Here is a 19,597-nt window from a genome sequence, read left to right as displayed (position 1 = left end):
AAAAACGGGTATGTTTAACTGAATAGCAGTTCCAATAATGTTATATGGTTGCGAGGCGTGGGATATGGATAAGGTTGAACGGAGGAGAGTGGATGTGTTGGAAACGAAATGTTTGAGGACAATATGTGGTGTGAGGTGGTTTGATCGAGTAAGTAATGAAAGGGTATGAGATATATGTGGTATAAAAAGAGTGTGGTTGAGAGTGCAGAAGAGGGCGTGTTGAAATGGTTTGGACATATGGAGAGAATGAGAGAGTAAAGATTGACAAAGAGGATATATGTGTCAGAGGTGGAGGGAACAAGAAGTGGGAGACCAAATTGGAGGTGAAAGGATGGAGTGAACAAGATTTTGAGTGATCAGGGCCTGAGCATACAGGAGGCTGAGAGGCGTGCAAGGAATAGAGTGAATTGGAACGACGTGGTATACCGGGCTGAACGTGCTGTCAACAGACTGAACCAGGGTATGTGAAATGTCTGGGGTAAACCATGGAAAGGTCTGTGGGGCCTGGATGTGGATAGGGAGCTGTGGTTTCGGTGCATTACACAAGACAGCTAGAGACCGAGTGTGAACGAATTTGGCCTTTTTTGTCTGTTTTCCTGGCACTACCTCGCTGAAGCAGGGGGCAGCGATGTTGTTTCCTGTGGGACGAGTTAACGACAGGAATAGATGAAGGCAAGCAAGCATGAATATGTACATGTGGATATATGTATATGCCTGTGTATGTGTATGTATATGTATGTATATGTGTATATGTTGATATGTATATGTATGTATATGTGCGTGTATATGTCTATGTGAATGTATATGTGTATATGTGCGTGTATGTGCATTTTTGATGGGCCTAGTAACATATGATGGACCTGGTAACATATGATGGTCCTGGTAATATATGATGGACCTGGTAACATATGATGGACCTGGTAACATATGATGGACCTGATAACATATGATGGGCCTGGTAACATATGATGGTCCTGGTAACATATGATGGGTCTGGTAACATATGATGGTCCTGGTAATATATGATGGACCTGGTAACATATGATGGTCCTGGTAACATATGATGGACCTGATAACATATGATGGGCCTGGTAACATATGATGGTCCTGGTAACATATGATGGGTCTGGTAACATATGATGGACCTGGTAACATATGATGGTCCTGGTAACATATGATGGACCTGATAACATATGATGGTCCTGGTAACATATGATGGTCCTGGTAACATATGATGGGTCTGGTAACATATGATGGACCTGGTAACATATGATGGGTCTGGTAACATATGATGGTCTTGGTAACATATGATGGACCTGGTAACATATGATGGTCCTGGTAACATATGATGGGTCTGGTAATGTATGATGGGCCTGGTAACATATGATGGGTCTGGTAATGCATGATGGGCCTGGTAACATATGATGGTCCTGGTAACATATGATGGGTCTGGTAACATATGATGGGCCCGGTAACATATGATGGTCCTGGTAACATATTATGGACCTGGTAACATATGATGGTCCTGGTAACATATGATGGTCCTGGTAACATATGATGGACCTGGTAACATATGATGGTCCTGGTAACATATGATGGTCCTGGTAACATATGATGGGTCTGGTAACATATGATGGACCTGGTAACATATGATGGGTCTGGTAACATATGATGGGCCTGGTAACATATGATGGACCTGGTAACATATGATGGGCCTAGTAACATATAATGGACCTGGTTTCATATGATGGGCCTGGTAACATGATGGACCTGGTAACATATAATGGGGCTGGTAACATATGATGGACCTGGTAACATATGATGGGCCTGGTAACATATGATGGATCTGGTAACATATGATGGGTCTGGTAATGTATGATGGGTCTGGTAACATATGATGGGTCTGGTAACATATGATGGACCTGTTAACATATGATGGACCTGGTAACATATGATGGGCCTGGTAACATATGATGGTCCTGGTAACATATGACGGGCCTGATAACATATGATGGACCTGTTAACATATGATGGTCCTGGTAACATATGATGGGCCTGGTAACATATGATGGACCTGGTAACATATGATGGGCCTGGTATCATATGATGGGTCTGGTAACATATGATGGGTCTGGAAACATATGATGGACCTGGTAACATATGGTGGGTCTGGTAACATATGATGGGTCTGGTAACATATGATGGGCCTGGTAACATATGATGGGTCTGGTAACATATGATGGACCTGGTAACATATGATGGGCCTGGTAACATATGATGGGTCTGGTAACATAAGATGGGCCTGGTAACATATGATGGGTCTGGTAACATATGATGGACCTGGTGAAATATGATGGGTCTGGTAACATATGATGGACCTGTTAACATATGATGGTCCTGGTAACATATGATGGACCTGGCAACATATGATGGTCCTGGTAACATATGATGGACCTGGTAACATATGATGGGTTCTGGTAACATATGATGGGTCTTGTAACATATGATGGTCCTGGTGACATATGATGGACCTGGTAACATATGATGGGTCTGGTAACATATGATGGTCCTGGTAACATATGATGGGTCTGGTAATGTATGATGGGCCTGGTAACATATGATGGGTCTGGTAATGCATGATGGGCCTGGTAACATATGATGGGTCTGGTAATGTATGATGGGCCTGGTAACATATGATGGGTCTGGTAATGTATGATGGGCCTGGTAACATATGATGGGTCTGGTAATGTATGATGGGTCTGGTAACACATGATGGGCCTGGTAACATATGATGGTCCTGGTAACATATGATGGATCTGGTAACATATGATGGTCCTGGTAACATATGATGGGCCTGGTAACATATGATGGGTCTGGTAATGTATGATGGTCCTGGTAACATTGATGGTCCTGGTAACATATGATGGGCCTGGTAACATATGATGGGTCTGGTAACATATGATGGGTCTGGTATCATATGATGGTCCTGGTAACATATGATGGGTCTGGTAATGTATGATGGGCCTGGTAATCGTTACCTCACAGGTCGTCGTATGGGAAGTGTAGCAGGTGTCAGAGCGTCCTCTACTGGGGCGTCAGACGTTACAACGTGTTATCAGTGATGACGATACTTGCATGACGCCTTCACTGACCCAGTGACCTACACACATCCCCAGCAGGAGGCGGGGAGGGACGGACAGTGCGTGTATATATGTGTATGTACTTGAGGAAATATCTCCGGGAGTGAGTCGAACCCAGGACACATGGACTTTGTAGCCAGTGTGTGTGTGTGTGTGTGTGTGTGTGTGTGTGTGTGTGTGTGTGTGTGCGGATGCCTTCCACTCACTCTTGAGGGGAACGTGACTTGGATTAGTGAGTGAAGGAGGCGCCAGGCAGCCAGCACGGTACATGGACATCCCGTCTCCACCACCAGCCACTCCTGAACGTCTCACGAACTCAGCAGACGAAAGACGATTTGTGTGAGTCTCCATCTTTCTCGGAGTCGGCAAAAGCACGCAAGGATAGAGAGTCTCATATTCTGGCTGTGGCACAGTGTGAATGTGGCACAGTCTGGCTGTGGCACAGTGTGAATGTGGCACAGTCTGGCTGTGGCACAGTGTGAATGTGGCACAGTCTGGCTGTGGGAAAAGAAAATGGAATCCGCCAATCATGGTGTTGTCAATGTGGAGCCAATCTGGGAGCAGCGTCAACCTCTCCACCTGACCAAACTTACACGTGAGTGAGATGGTATGACCCGCACGTATAATGGCCTCGTCCTAAATCTGACCTTTAAAGTTTGGGTTAAAGGTCAAGCTAACATACTTTGGGGATCATAACTTTGTCTTCAAGGACCGGTACCGTCGTACTTAAGGATCGTATCGTCGTTTTCAAGGACCGTACCGTCGTGTTCAAGGATCACATTTAACGGAGAGGTTGTGTAGAAACACAAGCAAAGCTAAGGGAGTGGGTGAGCAACGGGAGGTGTCTAGGGATGCAATGCTGGCATGTGCGAGAGAAGTGTGCGGCATACGAAAAGTGGGACGTGAGCAGGTTAGAAATGGCAGAGTGGCCTCCGTCATCTGTCGCTCATGAGAACACATCGGCCTCCGTCATCTGTCGCTCATGAGAACACATCGGCCTCCGTCAGGTGTCGCTCATGAGAACACATCGGCCTCCGTCAGGTGTCGCTCATGAGAACACATCGGCCTCCGTCAGGTGTCGCTCATGAGAACACATCGGCCTCCGTCAGGTGTCGCTCAGAACACATCGGCCTCCGTCAGGTGTCGCTCAGGACAACACATCGGCCTCCGTCAGGTGTTGCTCAGGACAACACATCGGTCTCCGTCAGGTGTCGCTCAGGACAACACATCGGCCTCCTTCACGTGTTGCTCAGGACAACACATCGGCCTCCTTCAGGTGTCGCTCAGGACAACACATCGGCCTCCGTCAGGTGTTGCTCAGGACAACACATCGGTCTCCGTCAGGTGTCGCTCAGGACAACACATCGGCCTCCTTCAGGTGTTGCTCAGGAAAACACATCGGCCTCCTTCAGGTGTTGCTCAGGACAACACACCAGCCTCCTTCAGGTGTCGCTCAGGACAACACATCGGCCTCTGTCAGGTGGTGCTCAGGACAACAACCAGCCTCCTTCAGGTGTCGCTCAGGACAACACATCGGCCTCCTTCAGGTGTCGCTCAGGACAACACATCGGCCTCCGTCAGGTGTTGCTCAGGACAACACATCGGCCTCCTTCAGGTGTTGCTCAGGACAACACATCGGCCTCCGCCAGGTGTCGCTCAGGAGAACACATCGGCCTCCGTCAGCTGTCACTCAGGACAACACATCGGCCTCTGTCAGGTGTTGCTCAGGACAACACATCGGCCTCCTTCAGGTGTCGCTCAGGCCAACACATCGCCCTCCGTCAGGTGTCGCTCAGGACAACACATCGGCCTCTGTCAGGTGTTGCTCAGGATAACACACCAGCCTCCTTCAGGTGTCGCTCAGGGCAACACATCGGCCTCTGTCAGGTGTCGCTCAGGACAACACATCGGCCTCCTTCAGGTGTTGCTCAGGACAACACATCGGCCTCCGTCAAGTGTCGATCAGGACAACACATCGGCCTCTGTCAGGTGTTACTCAGGGCAACACACCAGCCTCCTTCAGGTGTCGCTCAGGGCAACACATCGGCCTCTGTCAGGTGTCGCTCAGGACAACACATCGGCCTCTGTCAGGTGGTGCTCAGGACAACAACCAGCCTCCTTCAGGTGTCGCTCAGGACAACACATCGGCCTCCTTCAGGTGTCGCTCAGGACAACACATCGGCCTCCGTCAGGTGTTGCTCAGGACAACAAACCAGCCTCCTTCAGGTGTTGCTCAGGACAACACATCGGCCTCCTTCAGGTGTTGCTCAGGACAACACATCGGCCTCCGCCAGGTGTCGCTCAGGAGAACACATCGGCCTCCGTCAGCTGTCACTCAGGACAACACATCGGCCTCTGTCAGGTGTTGCTCAGGACAACACATCGGCCTCCTTCAGGTGTCGCTCAGGCCAACACATCGCCCTCCGTCAGGTGTCGCTCAGGACAACACATCGGCCTCTGTCAGGTGTTGCTCAGGATAACACACCAGCCTCCTTCAGGTGTCGCTCAGGGCAACACATCGGCCTCTGTCAGGTGTCGCTCAGGACAACACATCGGCCTCCTTCAGGTGTTGCTCAGGACAACACATCGGCCTCCGTCAAGTGTCGATCAGGACAACACATCGGCCTCTGTCAGGTGTCGCTCAGGGCAACACACCAGCCTCCTTCAGGTGTCGCTCAGGGCAACACATCGGCCTCTGTCAGGTGTCGCTCAGGGCAACACATCGGCCTCTGTCAGGTGTTGCTCAGGACAACACACCAGCCTCCTTCAGGTGTCGCTCAGGGCAACACATCGGCCTCTGTCAGGTGTTGCTCAGGACAACACATCGGCCTCCGTCAGGTGTCGTTCAGGAGAACAATTCGGCCTCCGTCAGGTGTCACTCAGGACAACACATCGGCCTCTGTCAGGTGTTGCTCAGAACAATACATCGGCCTCCGTCAGATGTCGATCAGGACAACACATCGGCCTCCGTCATGTGTCACTCAGGACAACACATCGGCCTCTGTCAGGTGTTGCTCAGGACAACACATCGGCCTCTGTCAGGTGTCGATCAGGACAACACATCGGCTTCCGTTAGGTGTCGCTCAGGACAACCATCGGCCTCCGTCAGGTGTCACTCAGGACAACACATCGGCTTCCGTCAGGCGTTGCTCAGGACAACACATCGGCCTCTGTCAGGTGTTGCTCAAGGCAACACATCTGCAGATGTTCACATGAGCCTCGGGCCTAACACCTGATGACCAGGGAACATTATCCACGTGCGAACCACTGTTGGAGGAGGGGGGAGGGTGGACACATATCATCCAATCGTTGATAAGAATATCTAACACAAAGACACACACACACACACACACACACACACACACACACACACACACACACAGTCAGAGAGAACTATTGTAAAGGATGATGTAAGGATATGCGAGAAACTGAATGACATGTTCAAAAGTGTTTTCGTAGCGGGACACTATACTTCCTACACCAGTGGGGGATGGTAGGGGGTTGGGTTGTCTTAGAAAACAGACTGAAACCATGGAAAGGTTTGTGGGGTCTGGATGTGGATCGGGAGCTGTGGTTTCAGTGCATTAGATATGAAACCTAGAAAGTGAGTGTGAGCGAACGCCGCCTTTTTTCGTCTGTACTTGGCGCTACCTCTCTCATGCGAAAAACGGCAAATAAGAAGAAAGAATATAAAAATCGATATGAACAAAATAATGAAAGGTCTTGACCTATACAAGGCTGTTGGTCCTGATGTTATTTCACCACATGTACTGAGGATGTTTTCAGATACGCTAGATAAACGTCGTGAAGCACTCTTCAAAATGTTCCTGAAGAGAGGCAGAGTGCCAAGGAAATGGAGAAGAGGAAACGTCATAACTCTCTGTATGAAAGGAGACTGGGAGGAAGCACTGGAGAGTGTGGTCTGTAAGGTTCCAGAAAAGATTATTAGAAAGCAAATGTACGACTGTCTACACAGGAGAAATTATCTAAGTGACAGACAACATGGTATGGGGAAGAGAAATCATTTGGAACAAACTTCTCAAATCTCTACGATAAAGAAAGCTTTGTCTTAGACAAAAGGGAAGGTTGGGTGGATTTTATGTATCTGGACTGCTAGAAAGCATTTGACACTATGCCGCATGGAATGCTGATTATGAATCTGGATCACCAGGCAGGAATGACGAGGAAGCTACATACCTCATTGCACAGAAGATTATCTCAGTGGAAGAGAACAAAGGACGCATAACAGTATCTTTCTCCAAATGGGTAGAGGTGACCAGTGGAGTTCCAGAAGGTTCTGTTCTGGAACCTTTACTCTTCTTGATCTACGTAAATGACTTGCCTGCAGGTCTGGGCTCTCACCTGAATATGTTTGCAGATGATGCAAAAGTCATGAGGGAAGTGAAAATTAAGGGGGATTGTATCAGCTTACCACCAGAGGACCTGAAAAGATTCCAAAGTTACTCTGTCGTATGGTTGATAGAATTCAACCCGAGCAACTGTAGTGATGATGGGGTAGAGTGAAAGATGGCCTGAATATGATTGTTATCTAGCAGGAAATGAATTATGGGATTCTGTGTGTGAGGACTTGGGAGTTGACATCGTTCATAACCTGTCGCCAGAGTCCCAGTAAGGAGACAAACCGTGTGCTGGTAAATACCTGAATAGCCTTCAGGTATATGGATATGGAAACATTCAGCAAACTGTTCACATCCAACATAAGGCCAAAACTAGAATATGCTTCTCAAGTTTGGTCACCGGACCTAAAGAAGCACAAAGAGCTAATAGAGATGATCCAGAGGAAAGAAAGAAAGATGAAACAAAAATTGAGAGCTAAGTGACAGAGAACACCTAAAGGCTTTAAATCTGCCCACTTTGGAAAAGAGAAGAATCAGAAGTGACCTGATCACAGTCTTTTAAGATTCTAAAACAGAATGATGACGTGGACTGTAAACAGTTCATCAAGAGATGTAAGGATTAAGCAGCCAGTGGACATAGATTGAAATTAAGTAAAAAACTTTTACAAAAAATGCAAAGAAATAATTTCATTGTATAACAGTGGCGGAGGACTGGAAAAAGATGACTGGGTAGACGGGTAATACAGACACCATATATAGATTTAAGAGGTTTTACGATGGTAAAGAATGTTCGAGAGATGGGATCCCACGAGTGTAAAAGTCCCTACCTATACAGTACAAATAAGTATTTACACACACAAAAAGACCGAGGGAATGTAGATCCTCACTGTTACAAAGATTCTTGGAGATACAGTTTCTTACAATATATCCAACACAATATGTAACACTAGAATTTTGTGGCCATGAAATGTAAATATTGTGGTGAAAAGGTCTGTGAAATGTACAGTCAAGGAGTAGGACCATGGATAACTTAAACTTCAAACACAGGGAAAAGTTGAGATATATATCGTTTAATATAACATATCAATGAACTTAGGAAACTTAGCCTCTTATCCCTCGTCCACAGTGTATCTCGTCCTCATTCTCTTCTCTATCTCTTTCGTCATCTTATTCATGCCTAAATTTCCAGTTGGTACCTTTCTTTTTTTTTTACTGATCCTGTTACAAGTAGTTTCATTATGATCTTATAAACCAAAGCCTATAAACAGTCTAATTTCTGGACCACGTTTCGTTACTTGAAGTTAGCTTTACAACCAGCATTTCTATCTGTTCAATAAGCTTCACAGCCTACTTTATGTTAGCTTTACAGTCCACATTTCCATCTGCCTATGCAGCTTTGCAGCCCAAGTTCCTGTCTATTTAGCTTTACAGCTCACTTTTGTGTCTTAGTTTTCAATCTACGGACAACTATTCCCTTAAAATTGTTGAGTTACAGGTGTTTTGCCCAGCCAGCCACAGTGTGTACCACACTTCCTTATGTGACTTTAAAGACTTCCCTGAACATGTTTCTGTTGCCTCTGTACTTGTATCACCGATACTGTTATCCTCAATTAGTGTTCTGATCTTCTCTTTGAATTTTCTTTTTACTGTTATTATCAGCTGTAATCCTCAGGGTCCTTGACGCATCCTGTCACTCTCCGCGCTCCTGCCATCGTGAACTAGGCTACACCTTCCCTGTAAGCTATCTGCTTCACCTTCGTCTTCCTCCATTTTTCCTTATCTTCAGTTAGGTTCTGTGGTTGTTTCATGACCTCACTATCATACTTAGCGACTGTGCTTCAGACCTTAATGTTCTCTCCTGTTCCCCTATTGTGTTAGTGAACTACTGCCTCAGGTCTTGCATCATTCTGACCTACCGCCTCCCTCCCGTACGTACATGCATCTCACAATGTCCCTCTCTACGAGCAAGCTTCACTGGTATGGTGGTATTAGTCACTTGTTATGGGTTCAGAACTGATCACAGATCCCTGGCAAAGTTTATACAGCCGTGAGGGAAAGAAAAATAGTGTCTGTGTTAAACAGACAAATGTATAGTCGGACAGAGACAAACATACAGTCAGACAGACAAAGATAAAATTTTAGCCTAACACGAGAGGTAAGGGAAGCCATTGTGTTTACAGTGCCAGGGACGTGCGTGTGGGGCAAGGGAAAGGTGGCACTGGTGACGGGGGCGGCACGACGGGTGGGCCGGGTCATCGCCGCCGCCCTCCACAAGCACGGCTACAACCTGGTCATCCACTGCAGCGCCTCTAAGGACGAGGCGCTGGCCTTTGCCGCTCAGCTCAACAGGTCAGCTCCATTACAATTCTTATCAATCTCAGAGAACACATTTCCCTTTATGTAAGGAAGTCTTGAATTTATGAATACAATGAACATTCGAGATAAAGTTAACAGTAGCAGTAGAACAAGGCAAGTATATAACCATGCAATCAACAACATAGAAATAAATCTGTCACAATACGAAGTTGTAGATCTGTCGTAGGACAAAGTAGTTGTAATATGTTTCTGGGGAGAGCAGCGTCCGAGGGGATAGTGCCCATGTGATCAGCGCCGACTTGTCGACGACGTCCGTGGTGGAGACATCAGAGCGTCTGGTGAGGGAGGCGGTGGCCAAGTGGGGCCGGCTGGACCTGCTGGTGAACAATGCTGGTGTATACCTGGCTACCCCACTGGACCAAGCCACCGACCACCACTGGAACTATCTCATGAACATCAACCTCAAGGCTCCTTACTTCCTGATCCAGGTACCTTATTCTGCAGCTCTCTCTCTCTCTCTCTCTCTCTCTCTCTCTCTCTCTCTCTCTCTCTCTCTCTCTCTCTCTCTCTCACGACTACTTTATGTAGGTGCTCTCTCTCTCTCTCTCTCTCTCTCTCTCTCTCTCTCTCTCTCTCTCTCTCTCTCTCTCTCTCTTCCTCCCTCGTACAGCAGCTATCTCTCTCTCTCATACTGCCTTTAACATGTCTTGTATCTTATACTGCCTTATACAGGTGCTGTCCCTCTCTCATACTGCCTTACCTTCAATCTAGGGGATATAGCCAGGCTGACCGGGTGCGACCCCACCTTCCATCTGGGGGCTATAGTCAGGTTGATTAGGTACGACCTTACCTTCTATCTTAGCTATCTTAGGGCTATAGCCAGGCTGACCAGGTACGACCTCACCTTCTATCTAGGGGCTATAGCCAGGCTAATCAGGTACAACCTCACCTTCCATCTGGGAACTATAGCCAGGCTGACCAGGTACGACCCAACCTTCCATCTAGGGACTGTAGCCAGGATCATTAGCTACGATCCCACATTCCGTGTTTGGACTATAACCAGGTTGATCAGGTACGACCCCACCTTCATTCTAGGCCGAGAAAATACGACCCAATCCTGTGTGTGGGAAATATCGTCAAACTGACGAGCTACGACCCGTTCATACGTCTTGGGATAGCCAGGCCTAACAGGTAGGACTTCTTCTTAGGTCTTGGGAAGTAGCTAAGCTGACCAGGTAAGACCCCTCCTTACGTCTGGGGACGGTAGCCAGGCTGACCAGGTACGACCCTTTACCTTTGGAGAGATTCGCTGGGCTGACCAGGTACGACCCCTCCTTACGTCTGGAAACAGTAGGCAGGTTGACCAGGGACGACCCTTCCTTACGTCTGGGGACAGTAGCCAGGTTGACCAGGTACGACCACTCCCTACGTCTGGGGACATTATCCAGGTTGACAAGGTACGACCCTTCCTTACGTCTGAGGACCGTAGCCAGTTTGACCAGGTACGACCCCTCCTTACGTTTGGGGACAGTATCCAGGTTGACTAGGTACGACGCCTCCTTGAGTATGCAGACAGTAGATAGGTTGACCAGGTACGACCCCTCTCTACGTCTGGGGACAAGCCAGATCTTCCAGGTACGACCCCTCTTTACGTCTGGAGAAAGTAGCCAGGGACGACCTCTCTTTATCTCTGGAGACAGTAACCTGGGGCGACCCCACCTTCCATCCAGACAGTGACCGGGGACGACCTCACCTTCCATCTAAGGAGTGATGGGAACTATAATGAGGCAGTCAGAATACAGTGTACACGACACCAATTACTTCATCTTTGTCTTAACGTATCACCAGTTAAGGCCGGCCCTCAGGGTAGTCCTTAACATGTGTACATATGTAGATCTGTGTACGACCACAGTCAGTGTGTAAGTGTTGCCTCCCGCAGGCTGCGGCGCCGCACCTGAGGAAGGTGGAGGGGAACGTGGTGAACTTGGCAGATATCCTGGGTGAACGTCCTTCACCACCACTCTCCATCTACTGCACCAGTAAGGCTGCCATAATTATGGTCACCAAGTCTCTGGCTGCTGAACTGGGACCTCAGGTAACTCCTAACTTATCTTGGTATTATGTTTTGATTTGTTTTACGGGAAACAGATAGAAAGATAAGGTATAAAAGTATATAATAGGGGGAAGGTTACCAGAGAGATAAGGTATAAAAGTATATAATAGGGGGAAGGTTACCAGAAAGATAAGGTATAAAAGTATATAATAGGGGAAGGTTACCGGAAAGATAAGGTACAAAAATATATAACGGGACGATTACTAGAAAGACATGGTATAAAAAGTATATAACAGGTGAAGATTAATAAAGTATAAACGTATATAATAGGGGACGATTACCAGAAAGATAAGGTATGAAAGTATATAATAGGTGAAGATTAATAGAAAGATAAGGTATAAAAGTATATAATAGGGGAAGGGTACCAGAAAGATAAGGTATAAGTATATGATAGAGAAAGGTTACCAGAAAGATAAAGTATAAAAGTATATAATAGTGGAAGTTACCAGAAAGATAAGGTATAAAAAGTATATAATAGGGGAAAGTTACCAAAAAGATAAGGTATAAAAAGTATATATTGGGGAAGGTTACCTGAAAGATAAGGTATAAAAGTATATGATAGGGGAAGATTACCAGAAAGATAAGGTATAAAAGTATGTAAATGTTACCAGAAAGATAAAGTATAAAAGTATATAATAGGGGAAGGTTACCAGAAAGATAAGGTATAAAAGTATACAATAGGGGAAGGTTACCAGAATGATAAGGTATAAAAGTATATAGGTTACCAGACAATAAGGTATAAAAGTATATAGAAGGTTACCAGAAAGATAAGGTATAAAAGTATATAATAGGGGAAGGCAGCCAAAAAGAAAAGATATATTTGTAATAGGGGAATGTTACCAGAAATATATGGTAAAAAGTATACAGAAGGTCACCAGAAAGATAAGGTATAAAAGTATATAATATGGGAAGATTACCAGAAAGATAAGATATAAAAGTATGTAATAGGGGAAGGTTACCAGAAACATAAGGTAAAAAAAGTATATAGAAGGTTACTAGAGAGATAAGGTATAAAGTATATAGAAGGTTACTAGAAAGATAAGGTATAAAAGTATATAATAGGGGAAGCTTACCAGAAAGATGAGGTATAAAAATATATAATAGAGGAAGGTTACCGGAACAATAAGGCATAAAAGTACATAAAAGATTACCAGAAAGATAAGATATAAAAGTATATAATTGGGGAAGGTTACCGGAAAGTTAAGATATAAAAGTATATAATAGGGAAAGGTTCCCAGAAACATAAGGTATACAAGTACATTATAGGTTAGTGAGTGTGGCCAGGTGGTGACCAGGCAGGGTAGTAAGTGTGGCCAGATGGTGACTAGGCAGGGTAGTGAGTGTGGCCAGGTGGTGACCAGGCAGGGTAGTTGAGTGTGGCCAAGTGGTGATCAGGCAGGGTAGTGAGTATGGCCAGGTGGTGACTAGGCAGGGTAGTTAGTGTGGCCAGGTGGTGACTAGGCAGGGTAGGGAGTGTGGCTAGGTGGTAACCTGGCAGGGTAGTGCATGTGGCCAGGTGGTGACCAAGCAGGGTAGTGAGTGTGGCCAGGTGGTGACCATGCAGGGTAGTAAGTGATGCCAGGTGGTGACCAGGCAGGGCAGTGAGTATGGCCAGGTGGTGACCTGGCAGGGTAGTGAGTGTGGTTAGGTGGTAACCTGGCAGGATAGTGAGTGTGGCCAAGTGGTGACCAGGCAGGGTAGTGAGTGTGGCCTGGTGGTGACCATGCAGGTAGTGAAAGAGGCCAGGTGGTGACCAAGCAGGGTAGGTAGTGTGGCCAGGTGGTGACCAAGCAGGGTAGTGAGTGGACCAGGTGGTGACTAGGCAGGGTTGTAAGTGTGGCCAGGTGTGACCAGGCTGGGTAGTGAGTGTGGCCAGGTGGTGACCATGCAGGGTAGAAAGTGGGCCAAGTGGTGACCAGGCAGGATAGTGAGTGTGGCCAGGTGGTGACCCAGCAGGGCAGTGAATGTGGCCAGGTGGTCACCAGGCAGGGTAGTGAGTGTAGCCAGGTGGTGACCAGGCAGGGTAGTGAGTGTTTCCAGATGGTAATTAGGCAGGGTATAGTGTGTAGGCCAGTTGGTAACCAGGCAGAGTAGTGAGTGTGGCCAGGTAGTGATCAGGCAGGGTAGTGAGTGTGGCCAGGTGGTGACCAGGCAGGGTAGTGAGTGGGCCAAGTGGTGACCAAGCAGGGTAGTGAGTGTGGCCATCTGGTGATCAGGTATGATAGTGAGTGTGGCCAGGTGGTGATCAGACAGGGTAGTGAGTGTGGTGACCAGGTAGGGTAGTGAGTGGGCCAGGTGATGCCACAGCAGCAGATGACTTATCAATACCATATAAACAGGTAACCAAAGAGGTAGGTGACTTTTCACTACTGCAGCAACAAGCGACATCCTTACCACAGCAGCAGGTGGTTTACCTCTACCACAGCAGCAGGTAACTTATTACTAACACAGCAACTGATGACTTATCGCTACTACAACAATGAGTGACTTATCACTGCCACAGCATCAAGTGACATCACTACCACAGCATCAGGTGAATTATCGCTGCTATGCAAGTAGATGACTTATCACTACCACAGCAGCAGGTGACTTATCACAGTCACATTAGGTGACATTATTACCGCAGCATCAGTTAATTCATCAATGCCACATTAGCAGGTGACTTCTCTACCACAGCAGCAGATGATTTATTACTACCATGCACTGCTATGCAAGTAGATGACATTATTACCACAGCAGCAGGTGACTTATCACTGCTACAGCATCAGGTGACATCATTACCCCTGCAGCAGGTGACTTATCACTGCTACAGCATCAGGTGACATCATTACCACTGCAGCAAGTGATTTATCATTACCACAGCAGCAGGTAACTTCTCTACCACAGCTGCAGATGATTTATCACTGCCACAGAAGCAGGTGGCTTATCACTACTATAGCAGCTGGTGACTCAGTGATACCCCTCTTCCCCTCCCAGATACGGGTCAACTACATCAACCCAGGAGCTGCCATGTGGCCAGAGAAGGCAGATGATGCCTTTAAGAAGGTCAGAAATCTTCCTCACTACTGTAGGCATTTACCTATGATTACTGATTAATAGTTATAATAATATTCCTCTACAGCAGGCATTTACCTATGATTACTGATTAATAGTTATAATAATAGTCCTCATGACTGCAGGCATTAACCTATGATTACTGATTAAGAATAATAATGATAGTCTTCACTACTGCAGGCATTTACCTATGATTACTGATTAATAGTTGTAATGATATTCCTCACTACTGCAGGCATTTACCTATGATTACTGATTAATAGTTGTAATGATATTCCTCACTACTGCAGGCATTTATCCATGACTACTGATTAATAATAACAATAATATTCCTCACTACTGCAGACATTAACCCATGATTACTCAATAATAGTAATATGCCTTGCTACTGCAGGCACTAACATATGGCTGCTGATTAACAGTAACAATAATCTTCCTCTACTGGAGGCATTAACCTATGACTATTCATTAAAAGTAATAATAATATTCATCACTACTGCAGGCATTAACCTATGACTACTGATTAATAGTAATAATATTCCTTACTACTGCAGGCATTAACCTATGAGTACTCATTAAAAGTAATGATAATATTTCTCTACTGCAGGAATTAACCTATGTCTACTGATTAATAGTAATAATGATAGTCTTCACTACATCAGGCTACTGATTAGTAGTAATAATAAAGTTCCTCACTACTGTGGGCTTTAACCTAAGGCTACTCATTAATAAATGATAGTATTCATCATACTCTGCAGGCATTAATCTATGACTGCTTATTAATAATAATAACAATAATGATAATGATAATAGCAATGATAATAATAATTTTTTTTTTTTTGCTTTGTTGCTGTCTCCTGCGTTAGCGAGGTAGCACAAGGAAACAGACGAAAGAATGGCCCAACCCACCCACATACACATGTATATACATACACGTCCACACACTCAAATATACATACCTATACATCTCAATGTACTCATATATATACACCCACAGAAATATACATATATACACATGTACATAATTCATACTGTCTGCCTTTATTTACTCCCATCGCCACCTCGCCACACATAGAATAACAACCCCCTCCCCCCTCATGTGTGTGAGGTAGCACTAGGAAAAGACAACAAAGGCCCCATTTGTTCACACTCAGTCTCTAGCTGTCATGTAATAATGCACTGAAACCACAGCTCCCTTTCAACATCCAGGCCCCACAGAACTTTCCATGGTTTACCCCAGACGCTTCATATGCCCTGGTTCAATCCATTGACAGCATGTCGACCCCAGTATACCACATCGTTCCAATTCACTCTATTCCTTGCATGCCTTTCACCCTCCTGCATGTTCAGGCCCTGATCACTCAAAATCTTTTTCACTCCATCTTTCCACCTCCAATTTGGTCTCCCACTTCTCCTCGTTCCCTCCACCTCTGATACATATATCCTCTTGGTCAATCTTTCCTCACTCATTCTCTCCATGTGACCAAACCATTTCAAAACACCCTCTTCTGCTTTCTCAACCACACTCTTTTTATTTCCACATATCTCTCTCACCCTTACATTACTTACTCGATCAAACCACCTCACACCACATATTGTCCTCAAACATCTCATTTCCAGCACATCCACCCTCCTGAGCACAACTCTATCCATAGCCCATGCCTCGCAACCATACAACATTGTTGGAACCACTATTCCTTCAAACTTACCCATTTTTGCTTTCCGAGATAATGTTCTCGACTTCCAAACATTCTTCAAGGCTCCCAGAATTTTCGCCCCCTCCTCCACCCTATGATTCACTTCCGCTTCCATGGTTCCGTCCGCTGCCAGATCCACTCCCAGATACCTAAAACACTTTACTTCCTCCAGTTTTTCTCCATTCAAACTTACCTCCCAATTGACTTGACTCTCAACCCTACTGTACCTAATAACCTTGCTCTTATTCCCATTTACTCTTTACTTTCTTCTTTCACACACTTTACCAAACTCAGTCACCAGCTTCTGCAGTTTCTCACATGAATCAACCACCAGCGCTGTATCATCAGCGAACAACAACTGACTCACTTCCCAAGCTCTCTCATCCACAACAGACTTCATACTTGCCCCTCTTTCCAAAACTCTTGCATTCACCTCCCTAACAACCCCATCCATAAACAAATTAAACAACCATGGAGACATCACACACCCCTGCCGCAAACCTACATTCACTGAGAACCAATCACTTTCCTCTCTTCCTACACATACACATGCCTTACATCCTCAATAAAAACTTTTCACTGCTTCTAACAACTTGCCTCCCACACCATATATTCTTAATACCTTCCACAGAGCATCTCTATCAACTCTATCATATGCCCGCCCCAGATCCAGATAATAATAATAATAATAGTAATACTACTACTACTACTACTAATGTCTACAACAGATAGTTAAGTGTGCTTGCTTGTAGTAGTATCTAAATGTTTATCTAAATGTAATTACTTATTTCTATATACATGAGTACTTGTGTGTTTACACAAGCACAAACATACTTTATCATACACACACACACACCCACACTTACACACATGATGTAGAAGTCCGTAAGGTTCTAGAAAAGATAATCATAAAGTAAATGGGTGACTGTCCTCAGAAGAGAAATTATCTAATTGAGAAACAGCATGGTTTCTGGCACAGGAGGTCATGTGTTAAAAACCTCTTAGATTTCTACAAGGCAGTGAGCTTTGTCTTAAGCGGAAGGGAAGGCTGGGTGAATTGTTTGTATGTGAACTTTCAGAGAGCATTTGCCACTGTGATATGGGAGGCTGATTCAAAAGCTGGATCACCAGGCAGGAATTAAGGGAGAAACTCCTTCTTTGGATAGAAGATTATCTCACTGGAAGGGAACATGCAGTGCAAGTTAGAAGAGCCTTCTCTAAATTCTAAATTAGTCGAGGTAACCAGTGGAGTCCCATAAGGTTCTGTTCTGGGACCTTTACTCTTTTTGGTCTATCTAAATAACTTGCCTGAAGGTATGAGACTTACCTAAATATGCAAATGATGCAAAAGTCCAAAGAGAAGTGGAAATTGAGGAGGTTTGCATCAGCATACAAGGGGACCTAAACAAACTCCCTAGTTGGTCTAATATCCAAGAAAATATAAAGTAATGAGGACGGAACAAAGTGAAAGATGGCCTCAGTATGATTATCATCTAGCATGAAATAAGCTTCAAAATTCATAGTATGAGAAGGATTTGGGAGCTGACTTTGTCCTAAACCTGTAGCTGTTGCTAGAGTCCCATTTTGGGAGAATAGTAGTTGGGGAGACATACTGTCTGCTGGCAAATGACAGAACAGCTTTCAAGTATATGTATGGATAAAGAAATATTTAGCAAGCTATCAATATCCTACATAAGAGCACAACTAGAACATGCCTCTTTAGTTTGGTCACAGCACCTACAGAAGCATAAAGAGCTGATAAAGTCAAGAGGAGGGCAACAAAGATGGAACCAGAATTAAGAAATCCACTAGATTAAAGGGAAAGATGCAAGGCTTTAAATTTGCCCTTGGAAGAGAGAAGAGTGAAGGGTGGCCTAATCACAAACTCCAAGTTTTTAAAACAGATCAATGACATAGATAGGGAGCAGTTCTCTGCAAGATGTAGGGATAAGCATCTGGAGGACATAACATGAAATTAAATAACAAATTAGTTAATTAGGATGTAAAGAAATACTTTTTATAGTTTAAGAGTGGTGGATATGGTTAACGCATACTGTATACATAAATTTAGGAAGCTGTATCATGGTAGAGGATGGTCAAGAGATGGGGCCCCCTACAAGTTGTTCATAGCCTACCTAAGGTCAAAACTAGAATGTACTTATGTTTAGTCACTGCATCCAAATTAGCAAATGTAATGTAATGGGGATGGGACAAAGCAAAAGATGGCCTTGAGACGATTATTACCTAGCAGAAAATTAGCTTCAGGATTCTGTGTGTGAGAGGAACTTGGGAGAAGACGTCATCTTTAACTTGTCATAAGAGTGCCATGCTAGAATACAGTAATGAAGGATACAAACTGTCTGCTGGCAAATTATCAGACTAACTTTCAAGCGTATGGATAAGGAATTACTTAGCAAGCAATTCATATCATATCCAAGGGCAAAACTAGAATACAATTGTCAGGTTTGGTCAGTGCACCTAAGAAGCACATAGAGCTCATAGAAAAGTTCCATAGGAGGGTTACAAAGATGATACCAGAATGATGAAAGTTAAGATACAAAGAAAGGCTGGAGGCTATAGATTTATCCATCTTGAGAGAAAGAAGGCTGAGGGGTAACTTGATCACAACCTCTAAGTTTTCAAAACAAATCGACAAAGTGAACAGTTCTTTGAGAAATGTAGGGACTGATCAACCATACAGCAGAGCAAGGAATTAAGTAAGAAAATTGTAACCGAGGGTGTAAAAAAATACTTTTATAGCATAAGAGTGGTGGTTGAGTGGAACAGACTGACTGAGGATATGGTTAGTGTAGAAGCTTACTTAAATTTTAGAGGTTGTATGATAATGGAGAGTGTTCAACAGATGGGGCACCATGAGCATAAAAATTACTTTCAGTAAAATACAAATAGGTAATTAAA

At 44.9% G+C, this 19,597-nt stretch overlaps 1 protein-coding gene across 2 annotated transcripts in view; it reads left to right on the top strand.

Annotated features, from left to right (window-relative positions):
• Window positions 1-19,597, top strand: part of LOC139756507 (3-oxoacyl-[acyl-carrier-protein] reductase FabG-like) — a 48,146-nt gene that overhangs the window by 8,578 nt on the left and 19,971 nt on the right. Inside the window, exons 2-5 of one of the 2 annotated variants that reach the window (XM_071675954.1) lie at window positions 9,679-9,847; window positions 10,077-10,302; window positions 11,754-11,909; window positions 14,904-14,972. In XM_071675954.1, coding sequence (XP_071532055.1) covers window positions 9,679-9,847; window positions 10,077-10,302; window positions 11,754-11,909; window positions 14,904-14,972 — 620 coding nt within the window. The remainder of the gene's footprint in view (window positions 1-9,678; window positions 9,848-10,076; window positions 10,303-11,753; window positions 11,910-14,903; window positions 14,973-19,597) is intronic. The other variant, XM_071675955.1, reaches the window with a different exon arrangement.

Source organism: Panulirus ornatus, chromosome 22 (assembly GCF_036320965.1).
Source record: "Panulirus ornatus isolate Po-2019 chromosome 22, ASM3632096v1, whole genome shotgun sequence".
Classification (NCBI taxonomy): domain Eukaryota; kingdom Metazoa; phylum Arthropoda; class Malacostraca; order Decapoda; family Palinuridae; genus Panulirus; species Panulirus ornatus.
This window is presented reverse-complemented; position numbering and strand designations above follow the sequence as displayed.